The sequence below is a fragment of the Panthera leo genome, chromosome C2, assembly GCF_018350215.1.
Source record: "Panthera leo isolate Ple1 chromosome C2, P.leo_Ple1_pat1.1, whole genome shotgun sequence".
NCBI lineage: Eukaryota > Metazoa > Chordata > Mammalia > Carnivora > Felidae > Panthera > Panthera leo.
Window position 1 is genome coordinate 12,985,727 of NC_056687.1, and position 27,115 is coordinate 13,012,841.

Consider the following 27,115-nt stretch of genomic DNA (forward strand, 5'->3'; position numbering starts at 1 on the left):
CCATTTTCAGAATCTCCAAGAGAGACCCCGAACCTGCTAAAAAAGAAAAGAAAAATGCTGAATTCTCTTGCACCGCCATTCGCTGTGTGCCGGTCGAAGGAGACTTCTTACATCACACGTGCTGCAGCTGAAATGAAGCAGTGATGTGGGGGCAGAAGATGCCCTCAAACACCCCACAGCGCGATTCCCACCGTATCCTGTCAGTTGCAAGGCCAAGGACTTTACGGAGAAGACAGCTCAGCGATTGCAACATACTCAGTGTTTGGAGATGTGTCAAATGCAAGTGAATGAAACAGTCATGGTGAGGGAATAGTGTATTTCACAGTCATTATAAAAGTACATATACTTAATGGTGACATCAATACAGTCCTTACTTACGACCAAATCACACAATAAAGTGGACTTTTCCTCCTGGACTTCACACGGTGACAGTTCAGTCATTTCCGTCAGTGACTACAGGCTGACTGAGGTCATGGGCACACACTAATGAGAGACAGTCGTGGGTCAAACAGACAACATACTTTGTACTTACCAAAGGTCCAGTTTCCCATATAAATATAATAAAATAATAAAGAATTTAACATCTCCTCTTTCATTCGGTTTCATAGATTTGTCAGGTGCTCACATACAAAAAAATACAGTTGACCCCTCCCCCCTGCCTCACTCTCACCTCTCACTGGGTCTGGAATAAACCTGAGTTCACAGTTCAAGCTACCAGTGGTGACACGGTCCGTGAGTCGTACGACGGTCTGCGGCTGTTCCTGAATCGAGGGACAGAAAGCATGTCCCAATGAGCTTAACTGACAGCGATACGGAAAAAACACTCGTGTTCTCAAGGAAAGTACAATACAAGGAAGAGACATAAGGGGAGAGAAGTTCACAAGGCACAGGGACACAGCCCGCGAGTCGGCGAGTCGGCAGAGCACGACACTTGAAGCCAGCAACCACGTTCGTAAAGGGTTCCTTCGCTGGTCGGAAACCAGACACGCTTCGTGTCAAGTGGAAAGAGGCCGCTTTCAGATGCTTTTCTTCTCTCTGCTTAACAAGCGCCACTTCCAATGGAAAGTTCTGGAACCCGGTCTGGAGCCACACAGAAGAACGACACCACAGCCAGGAGCCTGGCTCCCTCCTCGCAAGCCCCAGTGCCGGGATGATCCCATCGAGGTGGGACACAGCTGCTCCAGGTCTTGCGAAGTCAGCCGAGCCCGGGCATCTCAGTGGCTTCTAGAGTCAGCCAAATAGCCACGCTTTTCCTTGCTCAGCCAGAAACGTGTGGGGCAGGAGGAGGTCACCGCTGCTGAAGGAGAAAAGCTGAGGAAGCACCTCAGGGCTCTCTGGCACGGGCTGGTTGCCAGGGGAAACAAAGGCAGGCGTTGTTGTTCTCAAGGGCCGAGGCCCGTTTCCGAACCAGCGGGCAAGCCCCAGGGTGACCACAGCTGTGGGTCTGCTCACGCCTGCGCCAGTCAACAGCCGAAGACCCCAAGCCACTGTGTCACCTGTCTCCCGAGCTAACCGCTATCCGGCCTGTGCCAATTCCTCCTCTTTCTCCAATTTTGCTCATGACCGGTGGTCGCCACCAAGTGCCAGGGCCCGGGGCCCTGAGAGGAGACGGACCCCAGCAAGCTCCTGCTAGACAGGGTCAGACAACACTGAGGTCCACAAAATGCGCACACGGGGATGGCGTGGACACAGAACCGGAGACGCATCTTTGGTTCGATCCTTGACGAAAGGCGTGAAAACAGCGCGGACTCTAAGCGTGTTTGAGGAACGCTGCTTTCCTCCAAGAGGATACGGTGCTGAGTTTTTGGACACGATCCCCGCCAGGCAAGCCCTCTCACAGCTCACAGCAAATGAACTCAGCTCTAAGCCACCCTTGTTATCTTGGCAGCTTGAAAGCCGCACCGCACAGAGGTAACGGTGCCTTCCGAACGCATCCAAATTCAACCTCAACCTTTTCTCTTCCTAAATAACCAGCCGTGGCCATGTCCTATGCCTTCCAGAAGGATCAGGTCATGTTGACACAACGGGAGGGACACGGGGCCAGCTGCGATCAAGCCCTCCTGCAGGCCACGGGAGGCCACCGGCCACTGAAAACATCACGTGGGAGAGCTTCCGTGCCCTCCACGCTTATCCTTGCGTGAAAACGTGAATTTGGTAGAATCGCTTCTCATGGTCTCTCCAGCCGGGTTGTTTTTTTAATTATGTTACTTCAATTTGACATCACATAAAGAAACACCATCTTGGGAAAAGATCATTGAACCATTAGCAAGGTCAACCAAAAAAGATGGCAAAGGCGTGTCCCTTTGGGCCCTTCCTTTCACCAGGGTCCCCACCGTTTGGATCGGTCTTTGCCCCGATGCCCCCTTCCACTCAGAGGGGGTGGTGCTGCTTCCTGTCTTCCTCAGGCAGCGGGCTCACCAGCGACCACGGTCTGCGAGAGGAAGGGGAGCAGTGGCCTGGACGAGTCACTCTGTGATGCCGCCTTCAGTCCCCGGGTGACTGGCTGACTGCTGAGAAGATCACAAAGTGAGGAAAGATCTCATAACAGTCTGTGATCTGAGAGCTCAGCGGCCGGTGTGGGGTTTTCACCCAGCAGCCCAGCAGTGGGAGGTGGGCAGAGGGTCGTGGGTGGGTGGGCAGAAGGAGGACACAACTGGTTGAAACCGCACCTGTAACCACCCCTCCTCGTAAATCCCAGCGACTCCAGGGTCCCTACGCGAGCCTGGGGAGTGTAGGCTTTGGGTCTGTGGGTTTTAGCGGTTCACAGTGGGGACATTCCGTGGCAGGGGGCGGTGAGACCCTGAAGGAGGCTCCCATGAGGCCTTTCAATCTTCACACCCTGACAGATGTGAGGAGCTCTGTTCCACCGCTGTCCTTAGAAACACCCAGAATCCCGCCACTGGCCCGGGTTAGCACTGGCCTTTGACCCCATCAGGCATGTCGAAGGAGAGGCTCACGGGGGCCATGGGCTGCAGGGGGGGCATGCTGGCCTCCAGGGGCCGGTCTGCGGGGGTCTGCAGGCTCTGCTGTCGCTTCCTCAACATCTGTCCGATGCCCATCATGGGGAACCTGCCGCGGCTCTTTACGCAATTCGGGCTCCCCAGCGGCTGCGTGGCACCGTTACTGGGAGCCGGAGGTGGGGAGCACACGCCCTCCTCCTTCGGGGGGCTGCTCTTCTCTTCGTGAGCAAAGGAGACCAGAGTGGGATGCAAAGGAGTCTGCAGAGGGGACAGGCTTCCGGGCAGCAGGGCCGGGGAGAGCGTCCGCTCACCGGGATTCCCGCGGGCCAAGCCCCCAGGTGAGCTTAGAATCCGATAGTGATGAGACGGGGACAGTGGTTCAGAGTGGTCCTCGCGGTCCACGGACTCGAAGGAGCGCACCATATCCAGCACCGGGGGGTCTTCCTTGAGGGGGATGCCAGGGCCCCCAGGGCCCTGCGGAGGGGGCTCCGGTCTCTTGACGATCCTGGGGGTCCTGGGGGGTGGGACGGGGATGAACTCCATGGAAGAAGAAGTCACACAATTGGAGTCTGAGGTCTTGCGGAAGATATTGCGGCGGCCAAAGGAATCTGCACGCGAGAAAGCAGAGGAGACCATGAGGACGGCGGTGAGAAGGGCCCTCCTGCTTCACCGAGACAGACGGTTCCTGGGGAGGCCAGAAGGAAGCAAGAAGCAAAGGGCCCCCGCGTCCAGCGCTCCCCACAGGGGACCAGCTGCTCTTTCTAGAATGGAGGGGACAGAAGGCCGGAGACAGGAGGCCTCCCGAGTTCTGACGTGCCCACGGCACCACCTTAACATCTGCCCTCCTCCTGGCTGCCTAACATGCGGGACCCTGCCAACGAGTCTTTGAATCAAAAAGGTACCCGACTCAGAAGAACGCCACCAAACTGCTAGGAGCACACCCAGCCCAGGACCCGTGAACTTGGTCCTCAGATAGCCAACACTGGAAGGAGGGTTTCCCTTGTGCTTCCTTTTTTTTTTTTTTTTTTAAATTGTGGTTAAAAAAAAAAATACGTAACATAAATTTCTCATCTTAACCATTTTTAAGTGGATGGTTCAGTAGTGTTAAGTACGTTCACACTGCCGTGAAACAAAACTCTTCGTGTTGGGAATCTAAAAACTCCGTACCCACTTGGCAGTAACACCCATTCCCAGCCCCTGGCAACCTCCATTGGACTTTCTGTCGATGCATCTGACGTCGCTGGGTGCTCCATATAAGCGGAGTCTACGGCATCTGTCCTCTGTGACTGGCTCGTGTCCCTCAGCTGAATGTCCTCCTGGCTCACCCGTATGTAGTAAGTGTCCGAATCGACTTCCTTTATAAGGTTCCCTCCTGACTCCTGATCTTACCGGGGCCTCATCCGGTTCTGAAGGGGTGAAACAGTCCTCATCTATATCTTGAGGGCGATGAGCCAATCCCCCTGGCTTCCATCTCAAATTGGCACAGACCGGAATCCAGGGTTGCGGACTGTGCCAGAAAAGAGAGGGGAAACCCCACAGATCTGAAGCTGAGGGAAATAGAGCCAAGTTCCTGCAGAACGAGCTCTTAGCTTGGCTTTTCTACCATCGCGTGTTCTAGGCCCCCGTCGAGGCTCAGCTACAGGAAGAAGCAGAGTGATTCAGGAGCAGCCGAGGGCATAGGGCATCCTCGTGGCCTCATATAAATAAATACACAGATCCCAAAATAAATCGCCTCCTCAGGCCACCACAGGTGCCTGAGAGTCACCAGCAGAGAGAAGCAAAATTTCATCGGCGGCTGACGAATCCGGTGTGACAGCCGGGCACTGCAGCATCTCGTCCCCTCCCCTTCCGGCGATGGCCTTGTCCTCCAAATTTGTGGCCCAGGGTCCCCCTCTGCCCAGTGCTGCATCCTTCCCTTCTCCGGGTGATGTAGATCCTGAGAGGAAGCCTCCCACATTCGCCCTGCTAATCTCCATCTAGAGTCAGCCCCCCAGGGCCCTGGCCGGCACACTCCATCACCCTGGGCAGGAAGGACCTGGTCACCAGCCCCACCCTGTGAGCGCACCGGCCGGCTCCTCACCTTCCATCCCTATCAGGACGCAGGGGCCTGCACCAGTCAGGAGAGAAAGCTCTAGAGCCAGGCGGCCGGGTTGGAAATCTGGACTCTGCCACTTACGAGCTCTCTGACTTCGGCCAGTTCTCTCTGCCTATTTCCTCTGCTTCAGTAACAGAGGTGAGAATAACCTCACTGGGGTGAGCTGAGAGCTTGACACAGTGCTTGCCCCATGGCGAGAGCTCGGTCTTAGCAATTACATAGGGTGTCCACGCTTCTAAGCTAACATGCTCTCAGAAGGAAAAACTCGAAGAAACAAATGATACTTGGCCCAGGAAACTGCCAGGATGGAATCCAGCTCTGGGGTGGCAAAGTTATCCAACGCATCAGCACTGACCTAGACTTTGTTGGGGACATCCATGGGATGTCTCCGTCAAGGGCCTGAATTTGCTGCTGGTTACAAAGCCAGAAAGGAGAATCACTCAGGAGGGACAAGCAGAGTCATCCTGTGAGACCCGCTGCCTTTCTGAAACCTCAGGAAGGAAACGGAATCAAATGGAATTTTCCTCTCTGGCTGAGAACCAGGTCTCTCTTAGGGTAACACCTCTAGTCCTCGGTGCTGTTGGAACCTCCCCAACACTTTCCTGCTTCCCCCACGTCCCTCAGTGCTGTCCCGGAGGAGGGAGCCTCGCATTTATCAGTTACCTGATGTCCCACACTCTGAAAGAGGCGGACAAGCCAACCTATGTATCTCATTTAATCCACCCAGTAGCTCCAACGGGTGGGCTTCCTTTTGCCAGTAAGGGAACCAATTTTGGTCCTCTAAGGGTAAGGAGCTTAACCCACAATAAGCCACAGAGCTGGCTCTGAGCACCCCCAGCCCCACCCCAGAGCCCAGACTCCATCAACCATGCCTCAGTGTCTCTAGGTGTTCGCTATTCTGGGCAGGCTCTCGCCACACCGTGCCGCCAATCCCCAATTTCTGTCCCTGCAACAATGAACACCTGTCCCTCGTTCCATAACACTGTGCACCCCAATCCCTACTCCTGAAATACCTTATACCCTGATCTCTGCTCCCACAATGCAATGCACCCCACCTCTGCTTTCTCAAACCCTGCCTGCACGGGTGGCCAATACCACCCCGTCTGGACCTCCAGTGTTCTTGGGTTGCCTTGGGTGTGTTCACTGCTTTCCCAGGGCACAGGAATCGTGTATGTCCCAGGGGGTCCGCACAGCCACCCGGGAGGGGTACGCATGGCCGTGCAGCTTAACACGAGTGGTCTAGACTATACCTGGAGCTGACCCACCTTTGTCGGGGAAGCCGGACTTGGGGGCCTTCCGGTCCTTCAGCAGGGCTTTGGTGTTCTGAATGTGCGTGATGAGCGAGGCCGAGGGCTGTTTGTGGGAGGGGAGGTTCCTGTCCAGCTTCTTGGAAAACGGCCGATGAAGAAAATCCCCTCTCTTTTCTTGTTCTTTGGGTTTTTCATCCTTCAAGTCAGAAGTAAACACATGTACTCAGACACAGAGACATATACAATGTGACTCCCCTTTGAAGAGTTATCCAAGTGGATTTGAGAAACCCCAGCCTCTCAAAACTCCGTTCTCAGCTGCACGTTGAACAAGGGAGGAGCAGAGGCCCAGCAGATGCCCCAGGGAACCCACCTCCCTCTCCCTGGGCCACAAGCAGGCTTCTGTCATCCCCAGCTCCCCGCACGGCCCTATTTCAAGGTGTTCCAGCAAGGGCAAGTTCATCCCTAGGAGGTCAATTGTTCTAGAACAAGATGAAGGAACTGAGGCAAAACACATGAGGATTTCTGGAAGTCTGTGGTCTTACTCAGAATAGGGCTCTAGGATTTTGCTCACAGCAGTGGTTTTGCAAAGGTAACTTCGCAAATGAAACATAACCATTTCTATCTTAATGTTTACTCTTGTGTGTTCAGTCAGGCCAAGGAGGTGGACGGCAACCCCAGGAGCCCTGTGCCATCCTGGGTGAGTTTCTGACCCTTTTCCGCCCTCGGTCATGCAAGCCCTTGCTTGCGTCACTATGTGTCACTTGTGTCCCTCTGACTGGAGTGAATTTTACTATTTTATGTATCTTCAACCCCACAGCCTCTGGCATAAAGCCAAGCACATAGAGAAGACTTAATAGTTATTGAAATGTAAAAAAAAAAAAAAAAAAAAAAAAAAAAAGCCAGTAGAAACCAAACTGAATTAAAATTGCGTTCCAGCTTCTGGGAAGGGCGATACCACTCAGAAGTTTCTTCTCCAGCCGTAAAGACTTTGATGTTTACTGTTCAACAGATTCAACCGCATCCCTGACCTCACCACCAGATTCACGGTTTTTGCCTTAAACGTGAAGAATATTTACAATTCAAGAGAGCTCATCAGCTCCTCATTGATGTTGTTGAAAAGCTTCTCCAGGAAGCTTCTCCTTGGGCTTGCACAGCCCCTTCCAATGGGGATTTTCAAAGCCTGTCCAGATGGGGGTTCCTGATGCCCAATCGGCGGGTGGGAGAAAACAGCAGGGGAGGAATGGGAAGTGGGGGTGCCACGCCAACCCTGAGGGTCACCGTGAGGGCTCCAGTGCCTTAGGGCCCCAAGCCTGGGCTGCCATGGCCATCCCCAGTGGAGGGCTGAGGAGGGAAGAGAGGAGGGGTGAAGCTTCGCAAACTCCCTCCCCAGCATCCGAAGAGCCTTTTACGGGACGTCGAGTGCCAGGTGCTGCACTGAGAGCATGACCTGGGACAAAGCACAGCTGTCACCCCATCACGGACCAGCAAACAGCCAGAAGCGGGTTGAATAATTCATCTGGGAGCCGAGTGAAAACTCACGCCCTCTGGAAGCCTGGGGCAGGACGAGTCCGGGGCAGAGAGAAAGGCAGACACACGGGCCGGTGAGGGACAGGGACCAGGCTGTAGTCCCAGGGTTCCAGGTGGGCATCCGGGATTCTCGGGAGGAGGCTTGAGCCCCAGGTCATTAGCAGAATGCTACGAACGGGAAAGGGGGCCACCTGCTCCAGACCATCTGGGTCAAGGCCGCATCCCTCTCCTGGTTTCTGTGACCCCCCCAACAGCCCCCTTCTCTAAGGCAAAGGGGAACGAGCTGTCACACCCCCGCTGTGCCCCAAGCATCGAAGGGACGTGACAGGCTTGTCCTGAAAAGTCTGGCAAAATCTCTTCCTCTTGTGCTATTCTTCCTGTCTCTGTTCTAATGAGAAAAATCACCAGTTCTACCTGTTTACACTTTAAATGGTAAAAAAGAAACTGAATGCACTTCTATGAAACCACGTAAAACAGTGTTTGGAAGAAAAGACAAAATTGCAGATCCTCCCCCCCCCCCCCCCCCCCGCCATTTTCAGGATTGTTTTCTAGAATAGTGAGTACAGGGGCGCCTGGGTGGCTCAGTCAGTTGAGTGTCTGACTTCGGCTCAGGCCGTGATCTCATGGTTCGTGAGTTCAAGCCCCGTGTTGGTCCCTGTGCTGACAGCTCAGAGCCTGGAGCCTGCTTCCGATTCTGTGTCCCCCCTGCCCTCTGCCCCTTCCCCACTCACATTCCGTCTCTTGCTCTCTTCCTCTCTCAAATAACATTTAAAAAAGAAAAAAGAATGACGAGTACAGCTTCCTTCGGGGTGCTCCGTGATCCCTACACTTTAGAGGAAGCTGCTCTGCCTTTGGCTTCATGGCTTCATCTTGGCCCCTCCCCAACTCTCTTTGGGTTCTCCAAAGCCAAAGGATCAAGATGCAAAGTTTCTGGGGGGCCAGCATCACCACCCAGCTAGAGTTCATCAGCACTGAGAGGTGTACAGGACGTGAATTCCCTGTAGAAAGAGCCCAACGTTGGCTCTAAAAAACCTCTCTGGGAACTGACAAAGGGATAGCACCAAACAGAAAGCCTGCTATTGGGGCAGAGGGATGGGGAAATGACCTCAGGAACCCTGCTGGAGCCACCCTGTTGAACTTCATCCCAGGATCCTGCACCCGGGTGTTTTCTCCAAAAGCTCCCAGAACACCCTTGTCCAACCCAAAGAATGGGTGATTTCATAGTTACCAGTTTCTTACGGGCATGCCAAGAATCCACCACCCAAGAGACCCCTGCCGGGGACACACGGCTGGATCAGTCGTGTGGATGGGTCACCAGCCCACACAAGACATGTGTTTGTACAACCAGCCAATCTCAGCGCCCTCCAGGCACAGGTGACCAAATGCAACCCATCATCCCATTATACCTTTTCATTTGCATACCCTATTTTCTCCACAAGAGATCTTCCAGGGAGCAGGATGCTAAAGCACCTTATGTAACAGAAACAGATCTTCAGAGGGACTCATTATATTTCCCCTTCGATGTGCCTACACCCACTCCCGTGCTCCCCTCCCAGCAATCCGGCTGCCTGCACGGTCTCTCTGGCTTTCTTCTGAGTCTCATGTGCTCCCCACACCCACCCCGCCTCCCAAACTCCCCAAGGCAGATCGGAGAGGGGGCCACATGAGGCCCCAGAAGCCAGCCCCACACAAAACAGCTTCTGGTTTTCTTTAAACCACTTTCTACCCACTGCACATGTGCACGGACATTTACTAAACCGGACACTTTGAAAATGTGGCCTCAGGGCACCCAGGTGGCTCAGGTTAAGCATCCGACTTCGGCTCAGGCCATGATCTCGCGGTTTGTGAGTTCGAGCCTGGCATCGGGCTCTGTGCTGACAGCTCAGAGCCTGGAGCCTGCTTCAGATTCTGGGTCTCCCTCTCTCTCTGCCCCTCCCCTACTTGTGCTGTCTCTGTCTCTGTCTCTCTCTCAAAAATAAACATTAAAACAACAAAAAAAATGTGGCCTCACAAAGGTTTGTCTACTCAAGACTCTTACAGTGTCACAACTGTTTGGTAGAAGAGAGGAAGAAGCCAGGGAGTATGCTGCATGGGGCTTTCTGGAGAAAAGTAGGTTCTTGGCCTCTGACATCTGAGCTCCAGAGCTGGTCCCTTTGGGCTCGTCCCTGTGACTCCAGCCTCCTGCGTTCCAAAGAGCGAGAGCCCTCCCCCTTCCTCCCCAGCTCTGTTCCTATAGATACAGCAGGGTACACATCAGCAGCACACGGCCCCTTGAGAGAAGTGTTTCCCCACCTGCAACCGAAAGTCAGCTCTTCAGGCATAAACATGAACCTCACATCTCATCTGCGTCACAGTCTGAAAGGCCAACGCAGCCATTTCACAGGGACAGGGGCGGCCACACCTCCTCCCCACCCCGGGCTGCATAAGAGCTGCCTTGCACCCTCACGCGGTGGAAACTGACCACGGATGGCGTGATGCCGCAGCCAAGAGCCTGGGGTCTGCAGGTGAGCTGAAGCTGTTTTCTTTGGATGATAGTCCAGCTCAGCACGGGCTCTTCTGGAGCCTGCTGTCCCCTTGCTGACGAGCTAACCTCATGTGACTGTTTGGAACGTCAGAATCAGGTGTGGATCGTGAATACCTGGGGCGGCCCAGGTGCCCAGGCACTGCCTGCCGGTTGCTTTGGAAAAGCCACAGAGACCTGATTTTGCCACGGGAAAAACACAATGCGGCTGAGAAAGAGAGGACTTCGTTCATAAATTAGGCCACTAAGCTGGGAAGCTCGGGACTGTTGCAAACCCCACTTCTCATATAGGTAAAAACATGAATGCACAGCCCAGTGTGCAGCGACAGCAAGACAATTAAAAATGGTCAACAAAGAAAGCACCTGTCTGATCTGAAGGGATTCTGATAAACCCACTCACCATCGGACTCTGCGTTTTAATTCAGGACAAGGAAGGAGGTATGTAGAATCCAGAGCCCTAAGCAGAGATCCACCAGCCCTCAGGGTCACATGTGATGGTTCATTTCAAGTGTCAACTTGACCAGGCCACAGTATCCAGTTTTTGGTCAAACAGCAATCTAGATGTTGCTGTGAAGGTATTTTTCACATGGGATTAAATTAGTAGGCTTTGAGCAAAGCAGATGACCCTCCACAAGGTGGGTGGGCCTCATGCAATCAGGTGAAGGCTGTAAGAGAAAAAGTCTGAAGTGTCCTGAGAGAGAAGGAATTCTGCTTCCAGAAGGCCTTGGATTTTGAGCTGAAACATCCACTATTCCCTGGGTATCCAAGCATGAGACAGACAGACAGACACACACACACACACACTGTTGGTTCTCTCTAGAGAACTCAGACTAACCCATCATAACTCCCATGTTCTTACCTGCACAGCATGGAATTCAAGGTCTCTTGTCCAGGTGTCCAGGGAGGCCTGTGAAAAGCAACATTTTCAACAATTTGAGTAGCTGTACCTGCTATTTATTCCCTAAACTCTCTCTCCCCTACCACTTGCAACTCTGGGTTTGAGAATTATTCCTTTCAATGTTTAGAGACCAGAAACGAGACTCCTAAACCATCATGCAAGCGGGCAGCAGATGTCCTAATTCAGGCACCGAATAGATTTTCTAGGTGAGAAAATCTATTTTATTCAAGTCTAAGACATATAACGGAGGAGTGCTCTCAAGGAGACTGAGCTGCTCAGTCAACGCATTCTCTCCAAGAGCAAAAAATGTGCATGAGAGCTCCACCCGGATTAAGATATGGAGCCCAACCGGCCCCACCCGGAACCCCCTCCCCCCCCATCCTTGCCCTCTCCCAGTCCCCAAAGGGAACTACCCTTTTCATTTCCAACAGCACTGATTGTCTAATCTGATTTCAAACTATTTTTACAAGCTGCATAGATGTGAAATAAGATACAAAGTGAACATTTTAATATTTTACCTTCTAGCTTACTGCCCCTCTTATGGGTGGAATCGTATTCCCCCCCCCAAACTGGTACCCAAGAGTCCTAACCCCCAGGAGCTCAGCACGTGACCTTCTTTGAAGACAGGGTCAGGACAGGCCTATCGTGTCCCCTTTGATGCTTTGGAAGGGGGGAGGAGCACATGGAAAGCTCACTCTCTTTTGCCTTTGGGGAGGGGGCCTGTTGGTGTCGCCTTTACAGAGGTAACCCAGCCCTCCTGCAATGGGTCTGGTATTCTCATAAAAGGGAGAAACTGGACACAGAGGCGCACACACAGAGAAGGCCAAGGGAAGGTACAGGCAGAGATCGGGTGGTGCTTCTTTCTACAAGCCAAGGAATGAAGCCCAACGATGTCAGCAACCAGCAGCAGCCAGGAGGCAGGGGACAGGTTCTCCTCCACAGCCCGTGCAGGGAACCAACCTTGATCTCAGACTTCCGGCCTCCAGAACTGAGAGTCAGTGAAACTGCTGCTGTTGAAGCCCCCCATCCCATCCCACCCCACCCCACCCCCGGTGTGTGGCACTTTGCTCCAACGGCTGGTCACACTGATGCCGTCCCTCTGCCGCCCTCCACGCAGCTCTCTTCCAAGCCTGCCTCGTTACCCTGTGCTACCCAGAAGCCCTCCCCGCTCTATTTTCCACTGCTCTACAAATTAACATTTTTGGGGAAAGATTGTAACACAAATGGCCTCCGGCTCTATGTGGCTTTAATAAGCCAGCTTAAAAATGATGACTGGCCCCCCTGCCTCGATCTCCACGGTCCTTGAGGGCCTCTTTTTTTTTTTTTTTTTTTTTTTAGGAAGAGGAGTCTCCGGGGCCCATGCTCGAGGTGCTCTTGGATGAGACACGTGTCCCACTTTCACAGACATATCTGCTACCCTTTAAAGGCAGAGGAGGTGGAGAACGTGGTAAAGTCGTACAATAACAGCACTGTAATCCCAAGGGGGACGTTTTTGCAACTTAATTCAGCTGCTTTGTCTCGGAGGAGAGAAAGAACTGGGACTCAGAACAACGCAGAGGCCTCGCTCACTCCCCAGCCAGCCTGCGCACGACCTGAAACCCATCCGCCTCTCGGCGGCTTCTCCAGGACCAGCCGACGGCAACTGGAAAGAAGCCCACGGAGGCTCTGAGTGGGCTTTACCTAGAAAACCTGGGCCCTTTCAGATCTTCTTAACACTTTTCCGAGCTGGCCCCATTCCACTCTCTACGTTCCAGCAGAGGCGGGCTGGATGATCCAGTAATAGCCCGTAATTTAATTAGCACAAGTATCACTGCCGTTTGGAGAAAACAAATGGATCACAGAGAAGTGAAATGCTCTTTTCCCATTAGTGTTCCTATTTAAACCCTAACCGTTAAATATTTCAACAAATGTTTAAAACGCTCTCCATGTGTTTTCAGGCCAAATGAGATAATCATCCAAGGAAAATAATCTGGGTGAAAGAAAAGGCCCCTTTCCCATCATAGACGCTTTCAAAACAAACAAGCGCAGGGGTCAGGTTCGAGGGCAACCGAGGACATGGGCGTCAGCAAAGTGGAGTGGAGGCCACGTAGGGCACACAGATGGGACGCTGGGTGCATCTGTTCACATTGCTCCTTGAGGCCCTAAAGAGTCAAATGCAGATCCAGAGGCAAGGGAGCCTAGCCGTGAATTCTGCACTCTCTGCACGCCAGCCGAGGTGATAAGCCCTCAGAGCCCGTGACCGTGAGACGGCCCTCCCTGCTTCGGGGCATGGTCATCTGTAAGGATAACACGACTTGCACGCTATGCTCCAGGCGTTCCCCTGCTTTAGTCAAGCTAGCTGTCCTTCCTGGATCATTCCACCTTCTCCCCTTGGGAATCCAATTCTACCGGAGACCCCGGTCAAGGCCCACTTGCTTCTTTCCTTTGTTCGTTTAGCGAATGCCAGGCATCGTGTAGACTCTAGGGATACTGTAAGGAGCAAAAGGGACACAGTCCCCGCTCTCATGGAACTCACAGTCCAGAGTGGGAGAAAGACGTGAATCCAACACTCCCTGAGCAAACAAAACATGCGCATGGGACAAACCCCAGGATGCAGGATGCAGGATGCAGGATGCGGGCGGGGGTGAGTCTGTGCTGGAGAGATGTGATCCGATGGCAAAGGTCAGAGAATGGCAGGGGTCCGGGATGAAATGACCCTGCCTTGGAATCTGAAGACATAAAATAGTAATCAGCAAAGAGAGCTGAGGGGAACATTCTGGAAGAAGGGGCAGGGTGTGCATGGTGCTGGGAGCCAAGAGAGCACAGAAGTCTTAAGGCCTGCAGGAGCGAGCACGGAGCGAGAAGCAGGGCTGCGCGTGTGGGCCCGGGGGACGAGGCTCGAGAGGCCAGCAGACCACGGTCTAATCTGTGACGTGGTGGCCATGTCACCGACCGTGCCTTCCAGCTTAAGGAGGCATGCCTGGCGTGCACGAGGTGCTCAGTAAACATGTGCTAACTGGAGCAGGGAAGGGACGAGATTCCGTCTGAGCGCGGACGGCTCAGCTCCGGCTGGCGTGCGGAGAAGTGAGAGCCAGGTGTTCACGGAGAAGGGGGTAGACCGGTCAGGGCTGTGGCAGACATCCCCGCCAGAGGCAGAGGTGACAGTGGCTGGGATGGGGAGGGAGGAGAGAGACCAAGGCGGCGGAGGGGATCTGAGAGGTTGAGGAGTCACACTGGCAGAACTTGGGGACGGCCTGGCTCTGGGGGTGAGAAAAAGTACCTCCTGAGTTCCTGCCCTGTACCGAGGGTGGGGCTGCCATTTGGAGACAGACACTGGGGGCTCCAGGCACGATGGACTGGAGACACCTTCCCTCACGCAAGAGGAAGCTGAGGAAGCAATTGGCCTGAAGGGTCTGGAGCTCAGGGCAGTGTGGTCCCGACATCACCTCCTGCCCTCGGCCTGAAAGCCAAGCATGACCCACCCCCCCAAAGACTCCTCTGCATCCTCATCATGCAGGTGCCGGAGCCTGTCTCAGAGGCAGGAGGCCTCCAGGCCGTGGTCAAGGCTAAGCCCCACCCCAGCCATCCCTGGATTTCCTCTCAACTTCCCCCACCCTCACTCCTCCCCAACCCCAGCATCTTTCAGGCGGGGGGCTGACGTCTTTTCAGGGGGGCCAACGTCACCCACAGAGAGGTCTATGCTCACTGTCTTCACTTCCCCTCCTCCTCCTCTTCCGGAACCCAGGCCATCTCTTTCTGCCTTTCCCACTTCTGCCCAGCTGGTCTCTGTAAGGGCCCAGGACAACTAACTGCTCGGTCACCACCACTGACCACTTTGACCACAGAAAACGGAAGAGAGAAGTGGGCAGGCCCATCGGCCTCATGTAGGGCATGGAGGAAGGCTCCCTTTTGATTTCTGCTCAAATGAAAAAACTGTTGGGGCACACGGCAGAGGTTGCGAAGGGGAAATCAAGTGGGTTCCCAGGAAGATCACTGAGAAGGCCGAGGGGTCGCGTTTGACAAAGCATTGCATGAAGAGTCCTGGGCGTTGGGGGTGGGGGGACACCCTCATCCTGTGCCCCTGGCCCTGGATCCAGATTCCCAGGCACAGTGTCTTCCCAAGCACATATTTGGGGTCCAAATTTGGTACAACTTGCCAAATGATACTGCTTATTTTTAAAAAAAATTTTTTAATGTTTATTTATTTTTGACACAGAGAGAGAGAGAGAGAGAGAGAGACAGACAGAGCATGAGCGAGGGAGGGGGGGAGACAGAGGGAGACACAGAATCCGAAGCAGGCTCCACGTTCTGAGCTGTCAGCACAGAGCCCAACACGGGGCTCGAAATCACAGACAGCGAGATCATGACCTGAGCCGAAGTCAGATGCTTGACCGACTGAGCCACCCAGGCGCCCCATGATACTACTTTGTACTTTGAAATCAAAGGATCTTGGTATTTTAAGTATGTATCTAGCATCAAGTTGTCCTAGGATGCCTAGAAATACTTGTTTTCATCCAAAACTTTTTCCTGTCCCTCATTTTACTGCCTCCTTCTGATGCCAAGCATTACACTCATGTACAGTTTTGAGCATCTCATTTTTACCTTTTGAAGAACTGGCAGTGGTTTCCAACCTTGGCCACTCCATGGAATCTGCCAGGGAGCTTTGAAAACTACTAACGTGCGCCCACTTTCCCATTCCTGCCCCATGAGTTTCAGGAGAATTATGTGAGGTGCAATCTGGGCATCCAGATGTTTACATTTTTTATATATATATATTTTTTAATGTTTATTTATTTTTGAGAGAGACAGAGACAGAGAGTGAGCGGGGGAGGGGCAGAGAGAGAGGGAGACACAGAATCCGAAGCAGGCTCCGGGCTCTGTGCAGATAGCTATCCGCACAGAGCCTGACTCGGGGCTCGAACCCATGAACCATGAGATCTTGACCCAAGCCAAGTCAGACGCTTAACAGGCTGAGCCACCCAGGCGCCCCTCCCCCGGCGACTCGACCGTGTAGCCACAGCTAAGATCCACAGTCTAACAACTGAGAGACAGTGGCTCGGCCGTACGCCATTGTTTCGGGGACCCAGTTAAGTGACTAGTTGTCTCTTGCTGCTTTTCTGTCCCACAATAACCGGTTTCCTTTCCACTTTGCTCTCAAAATGGAAACCCACTCTTCCTAAGCGATCCTGGATTTTATTTTGGGGGGGGGGGGTCACTCACCTCATAGGGCTCCTTGCTGGGCCTGCACTTCTCTATCTGGTAGAGCTGGGTCTTGTAGCAAACGCTGTCCTGGATGTCAGATTTCTATCCGAGGAGAAAGGCGGGGAAAAAGCATGGCTTAACTCACAGGAAATAGAAGTGTCCATTAAGCAGTCATTAATTTTTAAACCAGCACTTGGCTGAGAAAGTGCCGAAACTGGTTGGCAAGCCAGGTAATCGCAATGCAAAGCCTCTTTGGAGGGTGGCCTGCAGGCATGATGCAGCGAGGGGACAGCCCCGGACCCAGAGTCGGGCAACCTACTTCTGTTATGGCTCTGCCAGGACAGGGCCAGGTGACCCTGGGCACGTCACTGCTCCTTGCTGGCCTCAGTTCTTTCATCTGTACGATGAAGACTACTCTGAGATGTGAAAGCAGAAACCGGATACGTGAGCTCGAAAGAATAACTCATTTTATTGACCTACCAAACAAGATACAGATCTTGCTTATTTCCTTAGTGAAAAACAGCCCGCATCCCTGCCCTCCCCTGCCCAGTGAGCCACAGCAATTCATAACACAGCTTACAGATGACAGAAAACCATATCTAGGATGATCTAGGTGCACGACTGAGGTGCCGGCCTGTGTGGAGAAAGGTGAATTAAATGACTGATGCATCTACCAACCAACAAAGAGTCACGGAACGGCCTTCCAGGCTCTCCAACACAGAATCCACGCTTCTTGGTTTTAGAAAGAGAAAACAAGAACGAAGAGAGAAAGGGAGAAATGACAGATAAGGTAGGTATTTTACTTGTCAGTTCACGAGTTTCGGTCTTAAAATTTTACGTGGGTTGTCAGTAATTGGTTGATGAGATTAATAGACGGGACAGTGCACACAGGGCAGTTAAATTAGCCGTGTGTGGAAATTACTGAGCTGACCGGCTGTAGCTGTCTGTGGGGATTAATTCACCCTAGTTAAAAGCAGCCACTCACCCAGACCCTAGTTCTCAAGACCAGGTACGTCCTAGGCTTTAAGGGTTAAGTGTGAAACAGACACAATAAAATAACCTTCTCCAGCTGGAACTACATTAGCCGAGTTTCCAGGGAACATTCTCAACAGACAAAGCCATGCTCAGCTTTGCAAGACTTGCACGCAACCTTTATGCCGATGCTCAGGCCGGGCAGAGAGGAGGTGCCGAAACCAGCAGATGGGAAGAAACAAAGACAAATTAAGACACAGCCTGAGAGCTTCAGGGATTGCTCAGGAAGAGCGTGAGTAACCAAAGTTCGTATCTGTAGCTGTGGAGGCAGAACAGAGGAAGGAAAGTATTTGAAAAACTAAAGTTCCTTGGGGTGCCTGGCTGGTTCAGTTGGTGGAATGTGTGGTTCCTGATCTCGCGGCTGTGAGTTCGAGCCCCACGTTGGGTGTAGCGGTTATTTAAAAACAAAATCTTTAAAAAGCAAAACAAAAAACCCCTAAAGTCCCTGCACATTATTGATCGGCATCCAAAGAAGTTCTGCCAAAAGAATGTTTGCTTAGGAAAGTAGTAATTTTTCCTTTAAACATGAAATTGTGAATTTTATAGTCAGTTTCAGCGGAGGCACTTTTTAAAAACTAATTTTTGAGTAACAGTCATCATTTGAAAAAAAAATCAGTGCGTTGATCCTCTTTCCTTCCTTTTAGTTGACAGCTATTTAAATTCTTGGGGCACCTGGATGGCTCAGTCGGTTATGCATCCGACTTCAGCTCAGGTCACGATCTCACAGTCCGTGGGTCCGAGCCCCACGTCAGGCTCTGGGCTGACAGCTCAGAGCCTGGCGCCTGCTTCAGATCCTGTGTCTCCCTCTCTCTCTGTCCCTCCCCTGCTCACACTCTGTCTCTCTGTCCTTCAAAAATAAGTAAACCTTAAAAAAAAAATTAAAAAAATAAAAATTAAAAAATAAATTCTTAACTACTGTTTTCTACCACAGTCATCCCCAAATGGTGCGACCTTGAACCCATATGAGTGGAAAAGGTATAGGAAGGGACCTATAATATATGCATATTTATTTATAAATTATAAGCATGCACCTCTGTACTAACATATCATGTACATCATAAAACATATAACCAAATAGGGATTTAAAAAGATAAGAAATTGGGGCGCCTGGGTGGCTCAGTCGGTTGGGCATCCGACTTTGGCTCAGGTCATGATCTTATGGTTCGTGGGTTCGAGCCCCGTGTCGGGCTCTGTGCTGACAGCTCAGAGCCTGGAACCTGCTTTGGATTCTGTGTCTCCCTCTCTCTCTGCCCCTCCCCTGTTCACGCTCTGTCTCTGTCTCAAAAATAAATAAACATTAAAAAAAAAAAAAGTATAAAAAGATAAGAAAGAAACAGGGGGCATGTGGTCTTCTTATAAAAGGGAAATGAGAAGTAGCTTCAAGTCCAATTATCTTTAAGTTCATCATCATGGAGGGACAGAGAACCTGGGCACAGTACAAGAGATGCTCCTAATCATTCCTTATAGTAAAATGATATAAAAAATATACTGTGTCAAAGGTCCTGTCTTTCTGGCCTCAAATTCCTCTCCCGCAGTAGCTCTCCTGTGACTGGACACCATCCCTCACATCCAGTCTCAAAGCTGCAGATTTGTCCCCATCAGAAGTGTCACCCCAGCAGGGCTTACACGGGACATGTATGTGCCATCCCACCCCCCAATAAAACACCGTTGTTATTTTCAAAAGCCTCTTATTTGTTGAGAATGTTTCTTCTCGAGTACAATTTTTCCTCTGGTGGTTCACCCAAAAAGTACTTCTGTGGATAATTTCCCACTGGAGCAAAATCTAGCAAATTCCCTAAGCTGACTCAGCTTAGAAACACCTGTGCTCTCATCCAACTGTTCAACAAACCTCCCAAAGAGCCTCTGTGTCTATTCAGCAATGTTTTGTAGACATCTCCCAAATCCATTTGCTAAAGAGACGCACTCTGACCATCTCGCCTTCTGGGCCTTATTGTGTGGTCATTTCTGCCAGACAGGGAGAATATCATTTCCCCAACTGTAGGTGGATTTTCATTTTAGCTCCAATCGAGAAACCTCACCAAAGGTTTCTAAGCCTTTTGCGAGATACTGGGTTGACTCTCACATGACTTTAAATAGCACTGAAAATGCACTAGAAGTTCTTCATGTTCTGTTTTCTACACGTGTTCCTAACACTGACAGCCCCATACCATCAGATCTCAGGGCACCACATACACAGGGTGATGGTCACCCTTCGTGACCGTGGATCTGAAATCAAATTTCCGACAGGCTTCCTGACAATTCTCAATCTCTCTAGCAGGCTGACCTCCCGTCAGAACTGGTCAGTCTCCTCTATTCGGAGTAGGAGAAACAGGAGTGGTCTGCAGAATTCTTTTCAAGTGGAGAGAGGATTTAGTCAGAAGCAGACACTGAAGCACATCAATTCCTTCCCCAGGCGCACATGAACTGCTTGTGGCGGAAGACCAAAGGCGACCGACGCATGAGGGTACCACCGTCCACCCCCATCCTAGGCTGCAAGACTCCCACACTTCCTCCCGTGGGGCACAGGACACCTGTGCTCTGTCACCCAGACTGAAGGCACCGGGGTCAAGCCAGCAAAGCTCAATTTCATTTTCACCTTCTGGAGAAGTACCAGTAAGTAATGCCTTCCTCATTAAATCATGCTTTCGAGATCAGTGCCTGAGAGGCTCTGCTCCCCAACTTTTACGACCACAGAAATCCCCAATGCCTTTAACATGGGAACCCAAGGAGCTAAGAGGTAGGCAGAGAAGGCAACGGAGAAACTGAAGGGAAAAGAGGCTTGACTCTCTCACAGTGCTGCCCAGGGCTTAACTCCGAGGGAGGACATTTGAAAAATACCTCAGATAAAAAGCGAGAGCTACCTGAGAAGCAAGTTTAGCTACTATTTTATCCCACATTCAGAAACTCGGCCTTCCATTAGTTCAAATTAACAGCTTAGATCAAGTGTCAGCAAGTGAGAAACACTCGAGGTCTAAGAAGAGCTCCTTTTTCCACAGAGAGCAGAGAGAACAGCCACCAGGGCCCCACTCACCCCTGACAAATAGCGCTCGAGTTTCTTGTTTAAGAGGAAGTAGATGGCGAGGATGTGGCAGGCGCGGTTGGAGAGCACAGTGTTGATCACGTCGCTGTTCTTGTAACCCAGCTTCTCCGTCATGTGAAGCACCACACTCGGGCTCAGGTCCTCCAGGGAAATCCTGCACCGTAGAGAGAGAACCGGTCACTTCTCCACGGCCACCGAGAGGTTCTGGATCCTCCTTGGTGGGGTCACAAACATGGCGGCACAAAGCACAGCCCCCCTCCCCATCCCAGGCCCTTGGAGACACTCAGACCCGTTCATTCATTCGTTAACTCATTCATTCTTTCGCTTGGCTTTTTGTGATGAAGAATTTCACACAGGAAAGTCGAGGGAACAGTAATAAATACCCTTTGTGCACCCAACACCAGAATATACCGCTGTTAACACTTGGCCATATTTTCTTCCTTTGTTTCTTGTTTATTGCTTATTTATATTATATATATATATTGTTTATTTACTGCCTATTTATTATTATCAAGTATTTTGAATCACACACATCATGACATTTCATTCCTAAACACCCCAGTGTGCACCTTTAAGATCCAAGGGCATCTCCTGCAGAATCACAATACCGTCCACACACCCAACAAAATTTTAATAATTTCTTGGTGTTCTCTAATATCTGGATTGTATTCAGATTTCCCCAATTGTCCCCAAGTTTGTTTGCACTTTGGCGTTGCTTTCTAAAAATGTACTTCTTGGACACGGGTGGAGCCTACACTTGTGTTGGGTGTAAGGTGGGTTAGGAAAGGAGTGCGTTCAGAAGCCAATGCAGACTGTGTTTAAAGAAACACCAAGAGCTCCCACATTCACAAATAAGAGTCTGGGGCGCGGCTGTAGGGTACTGTTATTTTCCCCATTTTACCAATGGAAGAAACTGAGGCCAACAGCTATGAAGTAACTTGCCCCGGGTCACATAGGCAGGAAGTTGCAGCCCCACAATACAAACCCTGACAGCCTAGCGCAGAATCTAGATGCGAAACCTCTACACTCACCGGCTCTCAAGTAAACAGATGTGTCAAATGGCTGTGGAGAACATGAAAGCAGGCTGAGGAATACAGAGTGTGTGTGTGTTGGTAACAGGTACATCATCAAATAGAACTTTCTAAATCCCTTAAGAGAGATACAGATAGGGCACTCTGAGCAGAAGGAAGGCACATCTGGCCCGAGAGCTCTGTAACCCACCCCTCACCCCCAAGGGTCTGAAGACATTTTTTTATGGGACTTCAGACCGTAACACCCTGAGAAACCACACAGGACAACTCCACACTGGGATACAGAAGAGGAAACTGACTTGCCAAATTCACAAGCCAGCTGAATAGGGCAGCAAGGGCAGACCTAGGTCTGCTGGCCATCTTCCACCACCCATCCATGTAACCTATGACAGCACTCCCTCGCTAGATAGGAGTAAGCGCCATCCAAAGAAAACGGGCCCAAAGAACCACGAAATCCGCCTTCCTCGCCCTGTTGCCCATAAAATCACAAATTCTAGATCACAGTGGTGGGGTGGAGAGCGGGGAGTAGAAGGACTACTGGTAAAAAATAACTTTTGTTAAAAAAATAATACTTTTGAAGTTTGCCAAAGCACTTACTAACGCCGAAAACTCCATTGTTGGCAACTCCCCAGTAATGTCTGCACGGGAGTGACCCTGCTCCTGGCCAATCAGATGACTGCCGTGTGCCTTGTCCTTGGCCAATCAGACCACAGCCTCATGGCCTTGCCCCTGGCCAATCAGATCAGGGCCACGCAAGGTGCCCCTGGCCAATCGACCCAGCAACACCTTGGAAGCCTGTTCTCCCCAGGAGCAAGCAGGGGAAGAGAGAGCTCTCTAGGAGAAGGGTGGAGGTGAAAAGAGGCCAGTAAACGTGGGCAGGCACTCCAACTCTGCCCTTCATGTCCACTGTCTTCAGAAATAGGAGAGCTCTGCCAAAAGACACTGCTGACTCTCTTGATTGAAAGTACTATTTTTTTTTTTTTTCATTTGAGAGGGAGAGAGAGAGCGTGTGCATGCATGGAGCCCCAGATGGGGCTCTATCTCACAACCCTGGGATCATGACCCGAGCCAAAATCAAGAGTCAGATGCTCAACCGACCGAGCCACTCAGGTGCCCCTATTTTAAACATGTTCAGGGGCGCCTGGGTGGCTCAGTCGGTTGAGCGTCCGACTTCGGCTCAGATCATGATGTCGCAGTCTGTGGGTACGAGCCCTGCGTCGGTCTCTGTGCTGACAGCTCGGAGCCTGGAGCCTGCTTCCGATTCTGTGTCTCCCTCTCTCTCTGCCCCTCCCCTGCTCATGCTCTGTCTCTGTCGCAAAAATAAATAAAACATTAAAAAAAATTAAAAAAACATGTTCAATAAGTGGCATGTATATTTGGTATTCTGCAGCATCAGTTATTTAATTTGTATCATCTCCTCTTTTTTGGGCAATACAGTCACTAGTCAAACGTTCTGGAACACTAGGTGCAATTCTAAGTAAATTCGCATTAAATCCCGTGTTAGACCACTTTGGCCCAATTCCTTCCTGTGTTACCCATGACCTCCTTCCCCTCCCACCCATCTGCAGAGCTAACTGGAGGGGTGGGAGACTGTCCAGGCCCCAGAAGGAAGATGGAGGAAAGCAGCCAAGGTCACCTCCATAAAAATATCTGCTCCCAGAACAGGGAGGCTAGCCTGGCACATGGCAAAACTGCTGACGGACTGGCTTGAACATTTATTATAAAAAGTGTACTTTTATACGTTTAAATTGTAAATATACAATTTAAAGATATTTTCCTCTTGCCTTTTGGAGATCAACTTGGAAGCCCAAATGACATAACAAAAGGCTTTACAGAAGAGTGATACAAAACGTAAGCCCTTTATTTTATCCATTTCCCAGAAGTAAAACCCTTTTTTTTTTTTTTTTTTAATTTCTGAGACAGAGAGAGACAGAGCATGAGCAGGGGAGGGGGAGAGAGAGAGCAAGATATAGAATCTGAAGCAGGCTCCAGACTCCGAGCTGTCAGCACAGAGCCCGACGTGGGGCCCGAACTCTCGGACTGTGAGATCATGATCTGAGCCGAAGTCGGATGCTCACCCGACTGAGCCACCCAGGCGCCCCACAAGTAAAACACTTTTAACAACATCTAAAATAATAAAATCTGAGGCTAGGTATGTTGAGAAGCTGTAAAATATACTTTATAATAAAGCCTATATTCCTTTCCCTGATCACATGTTCTTACTCCATTAATCTGTGTACTGGTCAAACCAGAAAAATAACTACCAGGGGCACCTGGGCGGCTGAGTCAGTCGAGCGTCCGACTTCGGCTCAGGTCGTGATTGCATCGTTGGGGAGTTCAAGCCCCGCCTCAGGCTCACTGCTGTCAGCATGGGGCCCGCTTCGGATCCTCTGTCCCCCTCTCTGCCCCTCCCCTGCTTGCGATCTCTCAAAAATAATTAAAAAAATAAAACCTTAAAAAACAAAAAAAAAGAACTATCAAAAGCACATTTTTTGCCTTATACGTTTTTCAAAATAAAGACTGTAAACAACATCTGCCTCCCCCAACAGTTTTGATTTCTGGTTCCAGCACTTTAAAACCCAACATTGGGGCGCCTGAGTGGCTCAGTCGGTTGAGTGTCCGACTTCAGCTCAGGTCATGATCTCACGGTCTGTGAGTTCGAGCCCCGCATCGGGCTCTGTGCTGACCGCTCGGAGCCTGGAGCCTGCTTCACATTCTGTGTCTCCCTCTCTCTCTGCCCCTCCCCCGCTCATGCTCTCTCTCTGTCTCAAAAATAAATTAAAACACTAAAAAAAAAAAATTAAAAAAAAAAAACCAACATTAACCTGCCTCTGGTACAAAATGAGCGACGGGCCACACGAAAACGGAAGGCAGCGAGCTGCTGTTTTCTTTGACATACAGGATCTTAACGGTGGTCCGAACCCAACTAGTTCACGTGCAGCCTTTATGCTTCTGACCAAATCCAAATGCAAAAATCACTGATCTGGCAAAACCAGCAGACGATACCTGGGTTGAAGTTGTAATCCACAAATGCCTATCTGCGACCTGTGGAAAAGCTATGGAATGAGGCGCCCGGGAACGACTCCTTGCAAATGAAGATGTGGCCATCAGGGAGGGGCAGGCTGTGTTTCTACTACCAGAGCCGCTTCCTTCCAACGGCTGCCATGTTGAGTGGATTGATTATACTCATTTAGGCAGCGATCACATTCACGTAATGACTCCTGTGGCTGTCACCAGTGCCCCCTCCTTTAGCAGACAGCATACCTGTGTGCTGCCACCTTTCGTGAGCCCTGGTAATGAGGCATGGCTCCTCGGCTTGGCTTTCCAGCTCACGTTGAGGTAATCTTTCTGGTGTCTGTTTCAGGTACGGGCCGAGGGGAGCCAGCGCTGGAAACGAGCAGTCTATTTCCAGGTTCCCTTGGTAACCTAAGTAACTAGACTTTGTTTAAATTACTTCTCATGAGTCAAATGCTAGAATTCTAGATGGCGGCTGAGTGAAACCACCTCAGCCCTGGTGAGTGTAAATCTGGCTCTGTGGCATGGATACGGACTCCACCCACGGCCTCTTAAGTTCTTCTAGAACTTTCTTCCCAAGACAGAGCCCTGCCTGCCCATCCTATTTGAAGAACTCAGTGTGACAGCTTTCCTAAGTCTTGATGGATGTTTCCAGACCTTCCTGGACATCTTGAAAATCTCTGTCCCTCCTTCATCAGTGGTCCTTTTGTCCTCATCTGAGCTTCAGACTAGAGTGAGCAGGCCCGGGACCTGGCGTGTGGGTCCCAGTCCTGGAAGGTATTTGACCTTCGTGGTGTTCATGTTTGCTCTAAGGGAACCAAGGTGAGGGTCCTCATGCCTTCACTTGGGTTGGTTAACAATACGTCCGATGAGTAGGAAGGAAGTACAAGCTAATGTTTTCTTATACTTGTTTTTCAATGTGTAGTCACTACAGCAGTGACAGAGACGTGTGGGCCATCACGAGGTGCCCCTCAGCATTTCCATGCCGCGGACCCCCGCCTGCAAGCCTGCCTTAAAGCATTCTCCTCATGGAAGCTGCTAAAGTGAAGCCTTCACAGGAAGTCCACAGGGAAACACGGCCTGAAGCGGCTGACCCCTCCTACTGCCTTTTCTTCCTGACCCCAACGTTCTAAGGCAAGGGACTCGGTGCTAAAATAAACATCAGAGCAAACAAGTGTCAGAAGAGGAGCCCAAGGGGTGGTCTGAAAGGGGAGAGGGGCAGTCCCGCTGGACTCTGCCTGAGGCTGGCAGGAGAGCCCACGGATGGATCTCACACACTCAAATACAACCACGTACACTCACAGACACAGACACGCACACACACAAACGCAACCAGATACGGCCACAGACACGCTCAGCACAGACACGCGCCCGCTCGCTCGGGCCACAGCAAGCCTAAATGGTCCCTTTGTGTGAATTAGAAAGAGGTGCCACTCTGTGAAGACAGAGGACGTGGGCCCCCGGGGCACGTCTGACAAGGGGAATGGGGTGTGGAAGGCAGCCTCCACCCACCCTCTGCTGGGTGCCCCGTGCAGGGTGAGCTCTGCATAGCCGCATGGGACGGCCCCGTCTACACTTCCTCTCGTGCGCTGAGGTGGGCTAGTCGGTGGCTGTAGGGGCCCGGAGGGGAGGGGGCGGCCAAGGGGAAATGCAGCTTCTCCTTGAATCACGCACAGCTTCCTGCCCAGAAGTGGTCAGGGCTCAGGCCTCGTGTGGCCCGAGAGAAGGGCCCCCTCTGCGTGCACTCGATTACCTGTTGGGATAGGTGACGTTACACGGCACTTTGCCCGTGTAATTCTCATTAAGCCAGCGATTGGCCAGGGCTTGCTGGATATTGGGCCTCTTCACAGGATCCGGTTCCAGGAGAGAGCGCAGGAAGTTGATGGCCCCTGTGAAGACATTCGGCAGACAGACATCCGCGTTACAGGCTGAATGCAGAGGCCACCGAGACTCAAGGCAGGTGCCCGACCATCTCTCCGGAGTCAATGCCAGCATTGACCTATTCCCTGGATCTCCGGGTGCCTCGAGTCCGACGAGTTTAAGGTATCTGTCCAAGGAATACAACTGGTACACGGTAAAGTAAGAGCCGATTCAGGTCTCTCCCCGTGCCCTGCACTTCCCAATACTGCGGTCTTAGCTTGGCGGGTCCATCTCTAAAGGTGAGCCAGAGGGATGTGAGACATACAGGCTGGTAATACAGGGATGAAAGGAAGTAAAGAGAAAACACTTGGCCTCAAGGTGGGTTTTTGAGTACTCAGAAAGGAACCAGAGAATGAAGGCATTCAAAATTCTCCCCTCTAACTTGACCCTCACCATGCAACACACAGAGTCTCCTGAGACCCAGGGAGGTCGTGCTCTCTTTCTGGTCCTTTCTTTTAAAGCCATTTTGCATGGCCATCTACTTAGTCCCCGGACTCTGGACTGATGACACAGCACCCAGATCAGCTATAGCCCACGCCTGTGAAGCCAGGCCAATCAGAGGGCCAGTCTGGGTTATGGTGTAAGTAAACTTTGTGACTCAATTTTTTTTAAAAAAATGTTTAATGTTTATTTATTTTTGAAGGA

At 51.3% G+C, this 27,115-nt stretch overlaps 1 protein-coding gene across 1 annotated transcript in view; it reads right to left on the reverse strand.

Moving 5' to 3' along the window:
* Positions 1 to 310: 310 nt before the first annotated feature.
* Positions 311 to 27,115, reverse strand: part of HUNK (hormonally up-regulated Neu-associated kinase) — a 110,600-nt gene continuing 83,795 nt past the window's right edge. The window contains exons 6-11 of the mRNA XM_042902983.1: positions 26,304 to 26,439; positions 20,496 to 20,658; positions 16,451 to 16,534; positions 11,213 to 11,260; positions 6,321 to 6,501; positions 311 to 3,568 (exon numbers count right to left, since the gene is read on the reverse strand). Coding sequence (XP_042758917.1) covers positions 2,910 to 3,568; positions 6,321 to 6,501; positions 11,213 to 11,260; positions 16,451 to 16,534; positions 20,496 to 20,658; positions 26,304 to 26,439 — 1,271 coding nt within the window. The 3' untranslated portion in view covers positions 311 to 2,909. The remainder of the gene's footprint in view (positions 3,569 to 6,320; positions 6,502 to 11,212; positions 11,261 to 16,450; positions 16,535 to 20,495; positions 20,659 to 26,303; positions 26,440 to 27,115) is intronic.